The sequence below is a fragment of the Sipha flava genome, unplaced genomic scaffold (genome assembly GCF_003268045.1).
Source record: "Sipha flava isolate LNK unplaced genomic scaffold, YSA_version1 69_pilon_pilon, whole genome shotgun sequence".
NCBI classification, from domain to species: Eukaryota; Metazoa; Arthropoda; class Insecta; order Hemiptera; family Aphididae; genus Sipha; species Sipha flava.
In genome coordinates, this window is record NW_020273609.1 from 1,904,468 (window position 1) to 1,917,223 (window position 12,756).

At 28.2% G+C, this 12,756-nt stretch overlaps 1 protein-coding gene across 1 annotated transcript in view; it reads right to left on the reverse strand.

The window, feature by feature from the left end:
• LOC112691996 (rap guanine nucleotide exchange factor 4) overlaps nucleotides 1-12,756 on the reverse strand; it is a 351,221-nt gene that overhangs the window by 300,531 nt on the left and 37,934 nt on the right. Inside the window, exon 2 of the mRNA XM_025566496.1 lies at nucleotides 8,693-8,835. Coding sequence (XP_025422281.1) covers nucleotides 8,693-8,835 — 143 coding nt within the window. The remainder of the gene's footprint in view (nucleotides 1-8,692; nucleotides 8,836-12,756) is intronic.

A 12,756-nucleotide genomic window follows, 5' to 3' on the forward strand; every position in this document is an offset into this window, starting at 1 on the left:
CCAAGATTTCTCTTTTCAAACATACCCATTAAATAACGTTATTTTTCAATCAAGAGTTCACATTGAATTCAGTAAGGTATACAGTGAATCTGTTTTTTTCTTTTAATGTCAACACCGGTTGTTTACTGAAAACCCTTTATCTATATTTAATTAGTTTGTAAACAGTTTCTATTTTATCCACGATTATATTAGGTTTTAATTTAAAATTTTTGTGAAATTGAAGTATTTTTTTTTTAGAATGATGATTATTTGTTACACTTTGTTAGCCGTCTTTTTCGATTAAGGGTGACATATGTATATCATGTTGCACTTTCACGCAAAAGCTTTCATTTCATAATTCTCGACGTTTTCTGGTCTCCCATTTCATACGGTACATAATGGATTCATGGTTGGTCACTCAAACAGTTTTTGTAATTGACCGGCGTCGTAAACTAAATGAGTAGTTTAGAGAAAAAAAAATATCCGTAATATTTCTGCGGAACACACAATAGACATGCGCATCGCTATTATTTAGTATACAATGCGTTCGCGTGTACGTCGTCATTTAGTATGACTTCACAACGTTCGTTTATTGCTGTAATACATTTCCGTTGTGACCACCATGTTGTAGTCGATCAGCAACTCATTAAGACAACTTGGATCCGGAAACATTGCTACACAGGTTCACATATCATTTGTCTCACTTTTAGGTTAGTCAAAAGTGCATAATAATTACATGAACATTGAGGAGCACACCACCATAGCGGTGGATGTTTTCCTAGCGCATACAATAATAAAAAGTTTTTTAGTACTTGATGGAATCGAATCTCTGTTCAATGATACAAATAAAAATAAATCTATGTATTCATTTAATCAATTGTTTAATGTGATGAGGGCATGATTACTCTAAAACAGATTTTTATATGTCAATATGAAAATGCTTGTTACACAATATACCCAAAGCAAGTAGGTATTCATAAACGAAACACTCTCAGAGAAGCCATTTTTCAAAGTGGTGAGGAAAACTTAAAAGGTTTTAAGTATTCCAAATAATATGCTCATTGCTGAGTATATGACGAAATCCTGCGGTAAAGTTATGACAATTTAAAAACAAGTACCAAATTCGGTAATAATTTCAATAAGTTAAAATGTAAGGAACATTATTATTATAATAAATTAATGAACGCATGTAAATATTTAGCTACTCATTGTATTTTTTTCAAATTTAAACAGTTTATTTTTCTTTCAATTTACCACCAGAAAAAATACTTTTTGCTTTAGGTTATATGAATAAAATTATACCTAATAAAATAGTGAAAAATTGAAATCTGATATTTACCTATCATATAATTGTTTTTTTTTTCTCTACATTTTTAGGTTCAATATCGAAAATTTGTCCACCAAAGAAAACTTACATTTATTTAAATGACATTTTTTCATATTTATTCAACCATATACACATGTATATATATATTTTAATATATACATGCATATATGTGTGTATAAGTACTATGTTTAATTAATTATCAGTGCAAATAATTCACTACAATAATATTCAGAAACTTGTAGAGCTGCTAAATTATCAACTAAAAATGATAGAGCCGTTTTCATTAAAATCCTATTACAAAATTTGGAACACCTATTACAAAACATATAGAGCAAGACATATATAGTAACATTGAGATTATCTTTGTGTTCAAAAAATAGTTAGATACTTATAAAAAATAGGAATCGTGAGTTTTATTTTGTTTATTTATGATTAAAATAATTATAGAAAAAACAAAATATACACAAAAAACGTGACTGAAATTACAATTTTAGACGCCTAAAAACAATTGTATTTACTACATGGAAAAAACCATATATGTCATATTTTTTTATGCCTATTGTATCAAAAATGCATCACAAGTATTTGTGTTTACATATTTTCCTGGGTAATGAAAATATTTGGTGAAGAAGATGTTATAGATTTTTTAGGTATGAAAATATAAATGAATGTGACACACAAAGTATGGCATAATGAAGATGTTACTAGTATGATTACGAAGATTCAAGTAAGATATTATATTCGCATTCATATAAAACAGTACTACTGTCGGGCGATGAGCATCAAAGTTTGAATCGTTCGTTGGCTTATGTATCAACGGATGAAATTTATCAAATTAAATTTGAAACACATGTAAACTATTATGTTGTTACGTTTCTTAACATTTATGAAATTTGTGTTGATTCGATTTTCAATACGAAACATTTCTTATAGACTTTTCCATACACTATTGATGGTTGGTCGAAAATGAATATAACTACCTATACAATTACAGCTGAAAGAGTTTATCGATGGAGAGTTTAAGACTAAATATTCTGTTAAACATGAATCGGATTTAAACAGTAATTATCAAATACGATGATAAACTCAAAACTGTAAACAATGTGAAACAATAAACCGAATCTTTAAAAGCATTTTGTTTGATCTCAGCATCTACAACAGTCGACAAGAACTTTGCCCTCATTAAACAACAAAGATATGATTTGAAATTAATTCATAACATAAATATGAAAAATGAAACATAACTGTAAATAATTTGCTGATTAACTCTAGAGATTTTAATTTTTTTTTTAGATAGTTTTAGTTTAGTTTTATTTAGTTAACATTGTTTAGTTTAATTTTGCTATACGTTTCTGACATTTCTATTGAATGGTAAATTTCTAATAATTTTTAATAATTATTAAATAATATATTAAATAATTTTTTCAACTTAATATTTATTAAATAAATTGTATAACAATTATATTTAAATTAATATTTTATAAATAGAAATAAATAAATAAATGCTTAGGCTGAAGTATTATTATATTTATAATAAATGATCGGTTTTTAATTAAAAATTAATTATCAGGTATACTAAGTCAATAAAATCGTGACTATATTATATTTAATATTTTCCATTGATATTTTTCTAAATATAATTAATAACTTTAAATTATTACAAGAAGTAACGTATTGTATCTTTTAATGTTCTCTTCATATTCGAAATATAATATAAATATAAAAATTTTTTAAGTTTTATATGCAGAAACAAAACAATTCATCATCACATCAATATCAAATTAATACCTGGGACTATTCGATTAATTTAGTAAATGAATAATTACAACTCTTAGTTATACAAAACATATGCCAAAAAAAATTATTTGATTTGAAAACAAATTTAAATGATTTGTAATATCAATTAAGTTTATATTTTTAAATAACTGTATATTATGATCGTATTAGAACTCTCCAGAATATAGACTTATTCACTATAAGAAATCCGATTCAGTAATTTATTCGTTATACATTTTTTTATAGTAATTAAAATGTAATATAAATATACAATTATATTTCTTTAATAAATAAAATTATAATCAATACTATTTTATTAAAAAGGAAAAACTTGAATAAAATATTAATTGAATTATGTTTCTATTAAAGTAATAATATACATTTTATATATTGTTCCCAAATTCTCGCAATTTTGATGGCAAATATTTAAACGTACTTCTATTTTTTACACATGTATCGTCAGAAAATAAATTTATATTTGTTGTATATTTTCTCTTAAGTAACAAATCTTCTAACTTGATCTTTGAAGAATTGATAATATAATTACATTTTACATACGAGTAAATAAAAATTTTTGTTTCTAAAAACAATTTTTTTTTTTTGTTATAATTTTTCTTCCTGATTCCAATCTATTAAAAATTGCAAATTGGGCACCTTATTATAAATACTGTATTTTATCATATGATCCATTATAATGAAAAAATGTATGATGCATACAATGTATGACCATGATGAAACTAATTTTACCTAGGAAAACATTGCAAGACTTGTAACATTCTAGTTATTTTTAACCGAATTTATGGTAATTGTTAAAAATCATTTTATTTTCATAAGATTACATTAAAAAAATATACAGCTATTTTGTTCTATAATCATTTCTCATTAATTAACTGTACTGACATTAGTTGTTTATGATTACGATATACTTTATCCGTTCTGCATTTTGTATTTGAGAACATTCTTGATGACTTATTTTAAAGTAGGTTGAGAAAAATAAGTAGAAAAGCACGAAGTAAACTTAAGGGAATTATAATTGAGGTTCCTATTAAGTTAGTTTCTGAATTACGATACATAACTGTCGTTCAAATGGCCAATTTATTGTTATACGACACTTGATAATTATGAAAAGTTAATTCTGTTTACTTAAATAATAAATATGTACTATGATTTTTACGTTTACATATTTGTGCATACTACATTATTACATTTGTATTGTACAACATGTATATCACAGTTTATGCAGCTTTCATCGAATTATCGTGATCTTCTTAAATCACAAATAAATGCAGATTATACTGGTTAAAAATGTAATGAGATGGAATTTAAAACTTTATTCTTTCAAGTACAACGCGGTATAAGGTCGAAATATATGAACACTGTTCGTCGAATACCATATGAAATTTTCCAATTATAAATGACAAAAATAAAATCCAAATAAACCATTGTACTTAAATGAATTAAGTATTATAAACCTACTGTTAACACATAAAAAATGTATCTGTTTTTAATACATAATAAATCAGTATTTTAATTATGTTCAGTAATCTGTAATTTTTTAATCTGAGTTAGTGGAATGCTCGTACAAAATAAACCTGAAATATCACTGTCTAATCGATTTCCAACATAACAGTATTCACCATTTGTCAAAATAAATAATTTATTAAAAAATAAAATTAAAAACCATACTTAATAAATAATTAATGTAGAGATAGACACGTTATATTAAAACGTAATTTAAATCATATAATCATATTTTGAAATGTATAACGAAGTTAAAGCGTTTATATAAATAAAGAAATATTGAAAATTATTACTGGAATCGAAAGATCATCGTTTATAAATTATAAATGTTGACAACTACAAAATAATACATAACGTTTTTCTTATTTACGAGTATTCATCGCTTATCACAGTAGAAGAAGTACTCTAGAAGTATCCTCGCCTATGTGATTTATATGGAAAAGTCCTAATTAGTGTAATTTTTCAGTAGTTTTAAATCGAAAAATAACAAGAGTAAATATTAAAATTTATGGCACGTCCGTTATTAATAAAGTTTGTGTTTTTTTCATGTGATATGTTCGAAATAACAATTCATAAGTAAAATATTCACCAATTATATATTCTTAAATAATCTATTATAATAGTTAGTTTAATTGAAACAAGGAATTTGAACAAATTATTATGAATTAATTGAAAGTAAAATAAACTATATTTTTGGTTAAACAGCCCACTTAAATTTATGTTTTATTGTTATTATATTATTTCAGTATGTGCATTAAATATATATATTTCAACATAAATTTCTGATTTTAGATTTAGATTTCATGAAAATATAATCCCAGGCTACTCATTATGTTAATTTTTACCTATATATGTACGCCCTTACGATTACTATTACACAAAGGGGGACCACATGAATAATGTTATATCATTCATATATAGGCACCAATAATTGCAACAACTAAAAGACCGTAGGATAGAACAGATACGCAAGCGAATATATACCGCATGATGATCTATTTGATGATCATTGATTTGTAGGATACGTGAAAGTTTTGGCTTTATCTAGGTGATATATGAATAACTTATATGTCCGTGTGCAACTCTACAGTTTTTTTTTTTTAACTTCTTGTACACAACAATTATAGCTCAACAATTATTAACAATAGCAATATAAATAAAACAACAAAAACAAACAAATTAAAGATAATAACAATTACGGATAATAACAATATTCGATATCATTTACATAATACAAAAAAACTAAAAAAAAAAAAAGTGCATACAAAGAGAGATTGATAAAGAAAAATAAAATTAGATGCTAAAGCCAGCCTCCAAGATAAATTCTATGATTTTATTTATGACAATTTCTGATGAAGAGTTAAGAATAGAGAAAAGGTTAGGGTTGATATTAAAAGCATTTAGGAGTTTGAATAAAATAATGCGTTTTAGGTTTAAGGAAGGATATTCGAAAAGAATGTGAGATATGTCACAAAGATATTCTGATAGATGTAGGTTTCAATAAGGAGCGTCGTTTAAATCGAGTTTATAGGCATGATCAAGTAGGAGTGTGTGACCTGAACGAAGGCGATTGAAATGAACGATGGATTTTCTAGATAGATGAAGGATGTTGAACCAGGTATTATGAGGAATTATAGGAGCAATATGTTTATATCTGGCAGCGAATTATGCTGGGAGATTAGACCATAGGGAGTTCCAAGATGTTTTATGGGGCGGCGTATAAAAGGAGTGAAATCAGTATGGGGAATTTGGATAAGAGAGGGACAAATTAAGTTAGCCGTAGATTTGGCAAGACTATCGGCGATCTCATTACTATTTATGCCTATATGGCTTGGGATCCACAGAAATTCGATGGAGTAATTTGAATGATGAAGTAAGGTGATTTGTTTGATGCGAAGCACGAAGGGGGAAATATGGGAATTAAGGGGGTTAGATTTGAGAGCAAGTAGACAAGACATGGAGTCAGAGGCTATTAGGTAATTGTTAGGGGTCAAATTAAAGATAAAAATAAGTGCTTCTATGATGGCGCAGCACTCTGCGGAGAAGGACGAAGACGAAGCAGGTAAATTATTAGTAAAAGACATATGCAGTTCCAGGATGTAAAATGCATAACCTGCTGAGAGGGGGGGGGACTGAACCGTCAATATAAACCGTAATGTAATGACGAAAATTTTCTTTAAGGAATGCTGAAAATATTTTGTTTATCATAGAGTGAGACATGGTTTGTAGATCATAAGAAAAAAGGGAAGAGAAGTTGCTATCTGTTAAAACAGATGGTGAGTATAATAAAGATTCATAAGATTGTTCATAACACGGTAGCTTGGTTGATTTCAAAATAAATTGGTGAAAGTTAGAGAGAGAGTACGCTGAAATTGCAAGGATGGGAATTGATTTGGTAACGTATCGCCAAGTGAGGAATAACGAATAATACATATCAAAAATAGGATGATTAGAGTGAGCAAGTTGTTTTAGAATAAATTTGTTGGTTAACCATCGGCATCTGATGTTGAAAGGAGCACAGTTTGATTCTACTTCGATGATCGGGCAAGGAGTAGATCTTAAGTAACCCATAATATTTCTGAGGCAAGAAATTTGTAGTTTGTTTATTTTTTTCCAATTTGAGAATATTGCTGAGCCGAAGAAAAAATAGCCGTAATCGAGTTTGGAGCGGATGATGGTACGGTAAACCATTAGTAAGCTGGAGGGGTGAGAACCCCACCAGGTATTGGTCACTGTCCTAAGGAAGTTGGACCATCGAGAAACAGTGGCCGTAAGCGATGTTATATGTGGAGTCCAACATAGTTTAACATCTAAGATGATACCTAGATAAGTGATATTGGGAATATAGGGGATGATATTGTTGTCGAAAAGAATGTTTGGATCATCAAAATATCTTCGTCGGTGAATATGACGGATTTGCATTTTTCTGGGGCGGCTACAAATGATACCTTATCCAGTATGAATTTAAGATCTTTGAGGGCTCGATTTTGGTGAACAATGGCAAGATCAAGGAACTTATTGGACGTAAATATAACCATATCATCCGCATATATGAGGCATTTATGACCATTCATCACTAGATGTTTTCCGATTATACTCATGTAAATATTGAAGAGTATTGGACTAATACAACTACCCTACGGTAGTCCAGAGAATGTGGTACGAGAGTTATAAGACCCAAAAGGAGAGGTGAAAACGAGATTTCTTTTATTGAACAAAGAGATTAATATATTACAAAATTGTTGAGGGGCATGTAGTGAGGTGAGATGTGAGATAAGAGTGCGAATATTGACTGAATCGAAAGTACCGCGTATATTTACGAAAGTGGCTATATAGAACTCTCTGTTGTTAAAGGAGTGGTATGTATTTTCTAAGAATGGGATATAACAAGACCAGATTTTAACAGGAGTAGAAGCATCTGTTACTATAACTTCAACATCGATGAGATCTATTTTGTAGTTAGAGAGTCTATTTCTAGTAAAACTCTACAGTTTGTTATTTTTAATTGTGACTGCTGTTGTTATACGCCAGAAGGTTGTTTTAATTGCTAAAGCATATGAAATGATAAAGGCTAGTGTGTTATTATTTAAATATTTTGCGATTGATAGTAAATGATATAATATTTATATATAATAGATTTTTATGATATTTCAATTTAAAATATGTGCTATAATAGTTATTTGTGTAAAGGATTTGCGATTGTCATAAGGTTTTATTCAACAACGATGTAAGTACATCGAAAAAAGCAGATATTTCACCCGAAAAAAAGTTTTTCCAAATGTTATCATTAGCATACTTACGCAATAAATAAAATTTACACTACGTGTTTGTATTGTACAATAGGTGTATTGCGATGTTTTCAAAAGATATCGTTAATGTGATTAATAACGCGTGCGATTATTTTAATCGTACTGGTGAACTTTTAGGAGAAACGCTGACACAGAGGGAAACTTAATTCTTAGCACATCCAAATTTAGAGATACCAAGTCACCTTGCACCCCTTCGTGTCGCTTTAAACGGGGTCGTCGAACAGTCGCAACACGAACATAAACGTCACAACGCAAAACGTATTCTATCATTTGTACTTACGCATCACGCCGCGTTCCAAGTCCTCGTAGTAGCCCACCAATGCCAACTGTTGCAGAACGCTATTGGGCAGACGGTTCAAAGTGTCAACCCGTCGGAGACGCGATGCGATGGCCTCCACGTCCTTGGCGCTCCGGTCGGCGGGCCTGAAACATACGAGCACGATCAGGTGACGTCGGCGTACAGTTTTCAAATTATATACCGTGTGTGTGAATGTGTGAACTTTAAATCGAAAGAAACGAAACGAAAATTGTATTTTCATCAGTCATACGACGTCACTGTAAACTGAACACCGAACGGCGATGAAAATCAATGTAATGCGTGTACTTAAACGGTATACGAATAAAATCTATTTTAACTTTTCTTTTCAATTTAATAATTTATTGCGGACTGCAGTTTTACCACCACCAGTGGTCTAAAACGAGCTTGAGTGTGCGGTATATGTTTCTCTCATTGTAGAGAACAACAAAAATAATTGAAATAATTTCACTGATGAGGGAAACTAATAATTAATAAATATAATATTGTTGTCAAAGGCGGGATTCAAACCCACGCTCATAAAGTGGACTGCGACCTGAACGCAACGTCTTAGATCGCTTGACCACCTTGACCTGAATGGCTGAAGTAGAGCACTAATACAATAAGCCAAATTTACTAAAAACTATCAATTAGTTCAAAATATTTAAAATATTTGGGTTTCAATAATATAACAAAGGGTCTATTGTCTGCCTGGTTTGAAGTTAAAAACTTATGGCGTTGAGTCCAAGATCTATTTTATCATAATTCTGTATTCCTGTGATAACTGTACTACTGTGACAATTACAACTGTTACAACTTACAAGATACAACTGTGTACTATTTAGAAATGGATGGATACAGTGAAGGATCCAGATAAAAAAACCAGGAAGTACTTAGCTCCTCTTACCAAAGTAAATAAATAAATATTCAACAATACTTTCTTAAAATACAAATTATGTTAACATTTTTTATTATTTACCATTTTCTTAATTATGTTCATAATACATTTATTTTACAAATATACTTTTACAAAATATATCTATTTCGTAACTATTTCTGAGAAAATTAACTAAATGGGTGTTAAAATCAGTTTTGGGGTGCTTAGCACCCTCAAGCACCACCCTTGGTCCGCCACTGGATGTGTGAATGCGCAAAACAATTTTATCACGTTTATTGACATGTTCACTAGAACAACCAAATGCCACTATATTTATAAAATAAATTAGATTGAAACATAAATGTAAAATGATTGCTTATACTATATAATAATATTAATTGCATTAAAAACATTAAAAATTTAGTCGATTTTTTCTTTTTGGAAGTGTATTTGTTAAAATTTTATAACTTGTGTACCCCTCTACCTCTAAAAAAAATTCTGGATATAACAACACTCTACATTTGGCATATAAAATAAAATTCAAATTGTATTATACTATTTTACTATATTTCAATAAAAAAATTCAATTTTTCTAAAAACTAGGTGTAAATCCATAACATTTTATGGTCCAAAAATAATTAAAATACCTATAATATGTTTTTAACGATTTTTCTACATATTTCTTGTTACTGTTTTTATCTCACGTAATTTCCAATCTTTAAAAGTGCTCGTAAACCTTTAGAGGACTGACGCATTGTGCCCCAAGAAATATTCACAGCCCAAAAAGAAAAAACAAACACATCATTGTAAAACTAATGGATTCCTGGGTTCTTTTGGAATATAATCAATAAAAAATGTATTTTCGTAGGAAACAATCTCGAAAAAAATACTATAATACCGCATACTACTTTCAATTTGCTATGTTAAAGACTTTGGATACATTTTGTGATATTCATGTCGTTTAGAAATATATGCCTAAAACAACTAAACTTATTTGTATGGGAATAGTGACGATAGTAGTCTTAAACGACAAGCCATTATTCGAAAACAAATACAAAAAAAAAATTTACTTTTTCCCGCAAAACTATTGTGAGTAATTCAATATCACTTAATTAAATAGTGTTGAACATGAATTTTTATGACTTACAGATGTTACGAATTATAGTATTATTTAATTATCAACAAAACCATTACTGTTAATATGGAGTCCATTGTTAAACTATTGCAAAATAATTTTACAAGTATATAAATGTCTCAATCATTGAGTACAACATCGTTTGTTATAAAATATTTATTTCTCAAATAATTTTAAATTCATTCATTTAATTTATTAGTTTATAATGACAATATAAACATTATCTTATTCAAATTAAAAAAAAAAAAAAATTAGTCCTACTTTTCAAGTAATTGTATTGCAAATTCCTAATAATAACAAATCTAATTAAATAATTTTCGATTGAATACTGACAAATAAGTAGTTCTTGGTGAAGACAATAACGGCCAATATAATAATATTAACGTACGAGTATGGATGAAATTGAGGTCACAAAAGACGATGAAATATTCATTTTTAATGTTCGACCGCAAGTTCTGCAATAGCGGTCGTCCGGCACGCACGTGTATTCTGCTCCCATGTGGTATTATTTTTTTTTTTCGATTAATTATTTACTTACAAATACGGTAAACGCGCCGAAATGCGTTAACCTAGTGTTTAATCTTTATTTATCTTTTATTAACTAAAATTAATTTCAAATGCGAAATTTACGCTTATTTACGCTTATTTAGTAGACGGTATCTCGTGTTAACCGCAGTTGAATTTTTATTACAGCGGCCTCGAGATTCTTATAGTCATTCTTATCGCATTAATAATAATAATATTTATATATATATATATATATACAAGGCTGGGCAAGTTAACGATTTTTTTTTAACTCGTTAAGTTATTTTAAAATATTAAAGTTAAGTTGAATTAAAAATTACTTATATTTTTTTCGTTAACTCGTTAAGTTAAGGGTTAAATTTGAAAAAAAAAATAATTTAACTTAGTTTAAAGTTAAAATTTTTTAATTTTCAAAAATAAAAAATTGCACACATAATATTAGTATTTTTACGCTCAAGAAAATTACTGGGGAAATTTAAAATGATACATAAAAGTATTAACTATTTTTTAGTTAATGACTATTAATAATTAAATAATTAATAAAGAAATAATAAATTTTCACAGAAATATAATAAACTAATAAGAATATATTATAAATTCTAACGAGATGTGAATAGACCACATACTAGTTGAATAATGAAATTAAATTGGAAATTATACCACAGTTATTTTGTGATTAATCACCCATCGACATTCGCTCTCATGGTATTTACTATTTTCACAGAATATTCTTAGTATTTTCATGGGTTAATAGTGTTTATACAATAACAATGTTATAAAAATATAATAGTAAAATATAACCCATATAATGACTATTAAAGTTATTTTTCATATTATTTTCGTCTACAAGAAATTCACATTAAAATAGTAAATTATAAATATACTAAAAACCTCATTTAATAATTTGCATTATTCTTTGTACTAAAATTAACTTAATTTAGATACTTTTAAATAAAATTAACTTAAAGTTAACACGTTAATCTTAAAAAAAAAAAAGTAACGAGTTAATTAACTTAATTAAAATGAACTTAACGTTTTAACTTAATTTTAACTTTTAACTCGTTAATGTCCAGCCTTGTATATATATATATATATACAAATATTTATGTCATAATGCCTGGAAACAATAATCAAAAGAACAATAACCGAAACAATAATAATGATAGATTGGTATCACAAATTAAAATTGTTAATAACAATGCATCGTCTCAATCGAATCCAAATGACACCTCAGATAATGGAAATTGGACCGTTCAGACTATATAAAGAAATTTCTCAAACTCATCAGTTTCAAACTCACCCAAATCATCAAGTCAACCAACCAAAAAAAAATTATTTGCAACAGCAAATCGATTTAAAGTTTTCAGCTAACCCGATAATGATAATGACAAAATTAACGATAATCATAACATCTAACAAGTCCTCTAATAATGCAGATCAAAACAACACAGAATCTACCATCAAATCTCCAATTTTCATAAAAGGTGTTCTAGACTTTCCTGAATAGTGCTC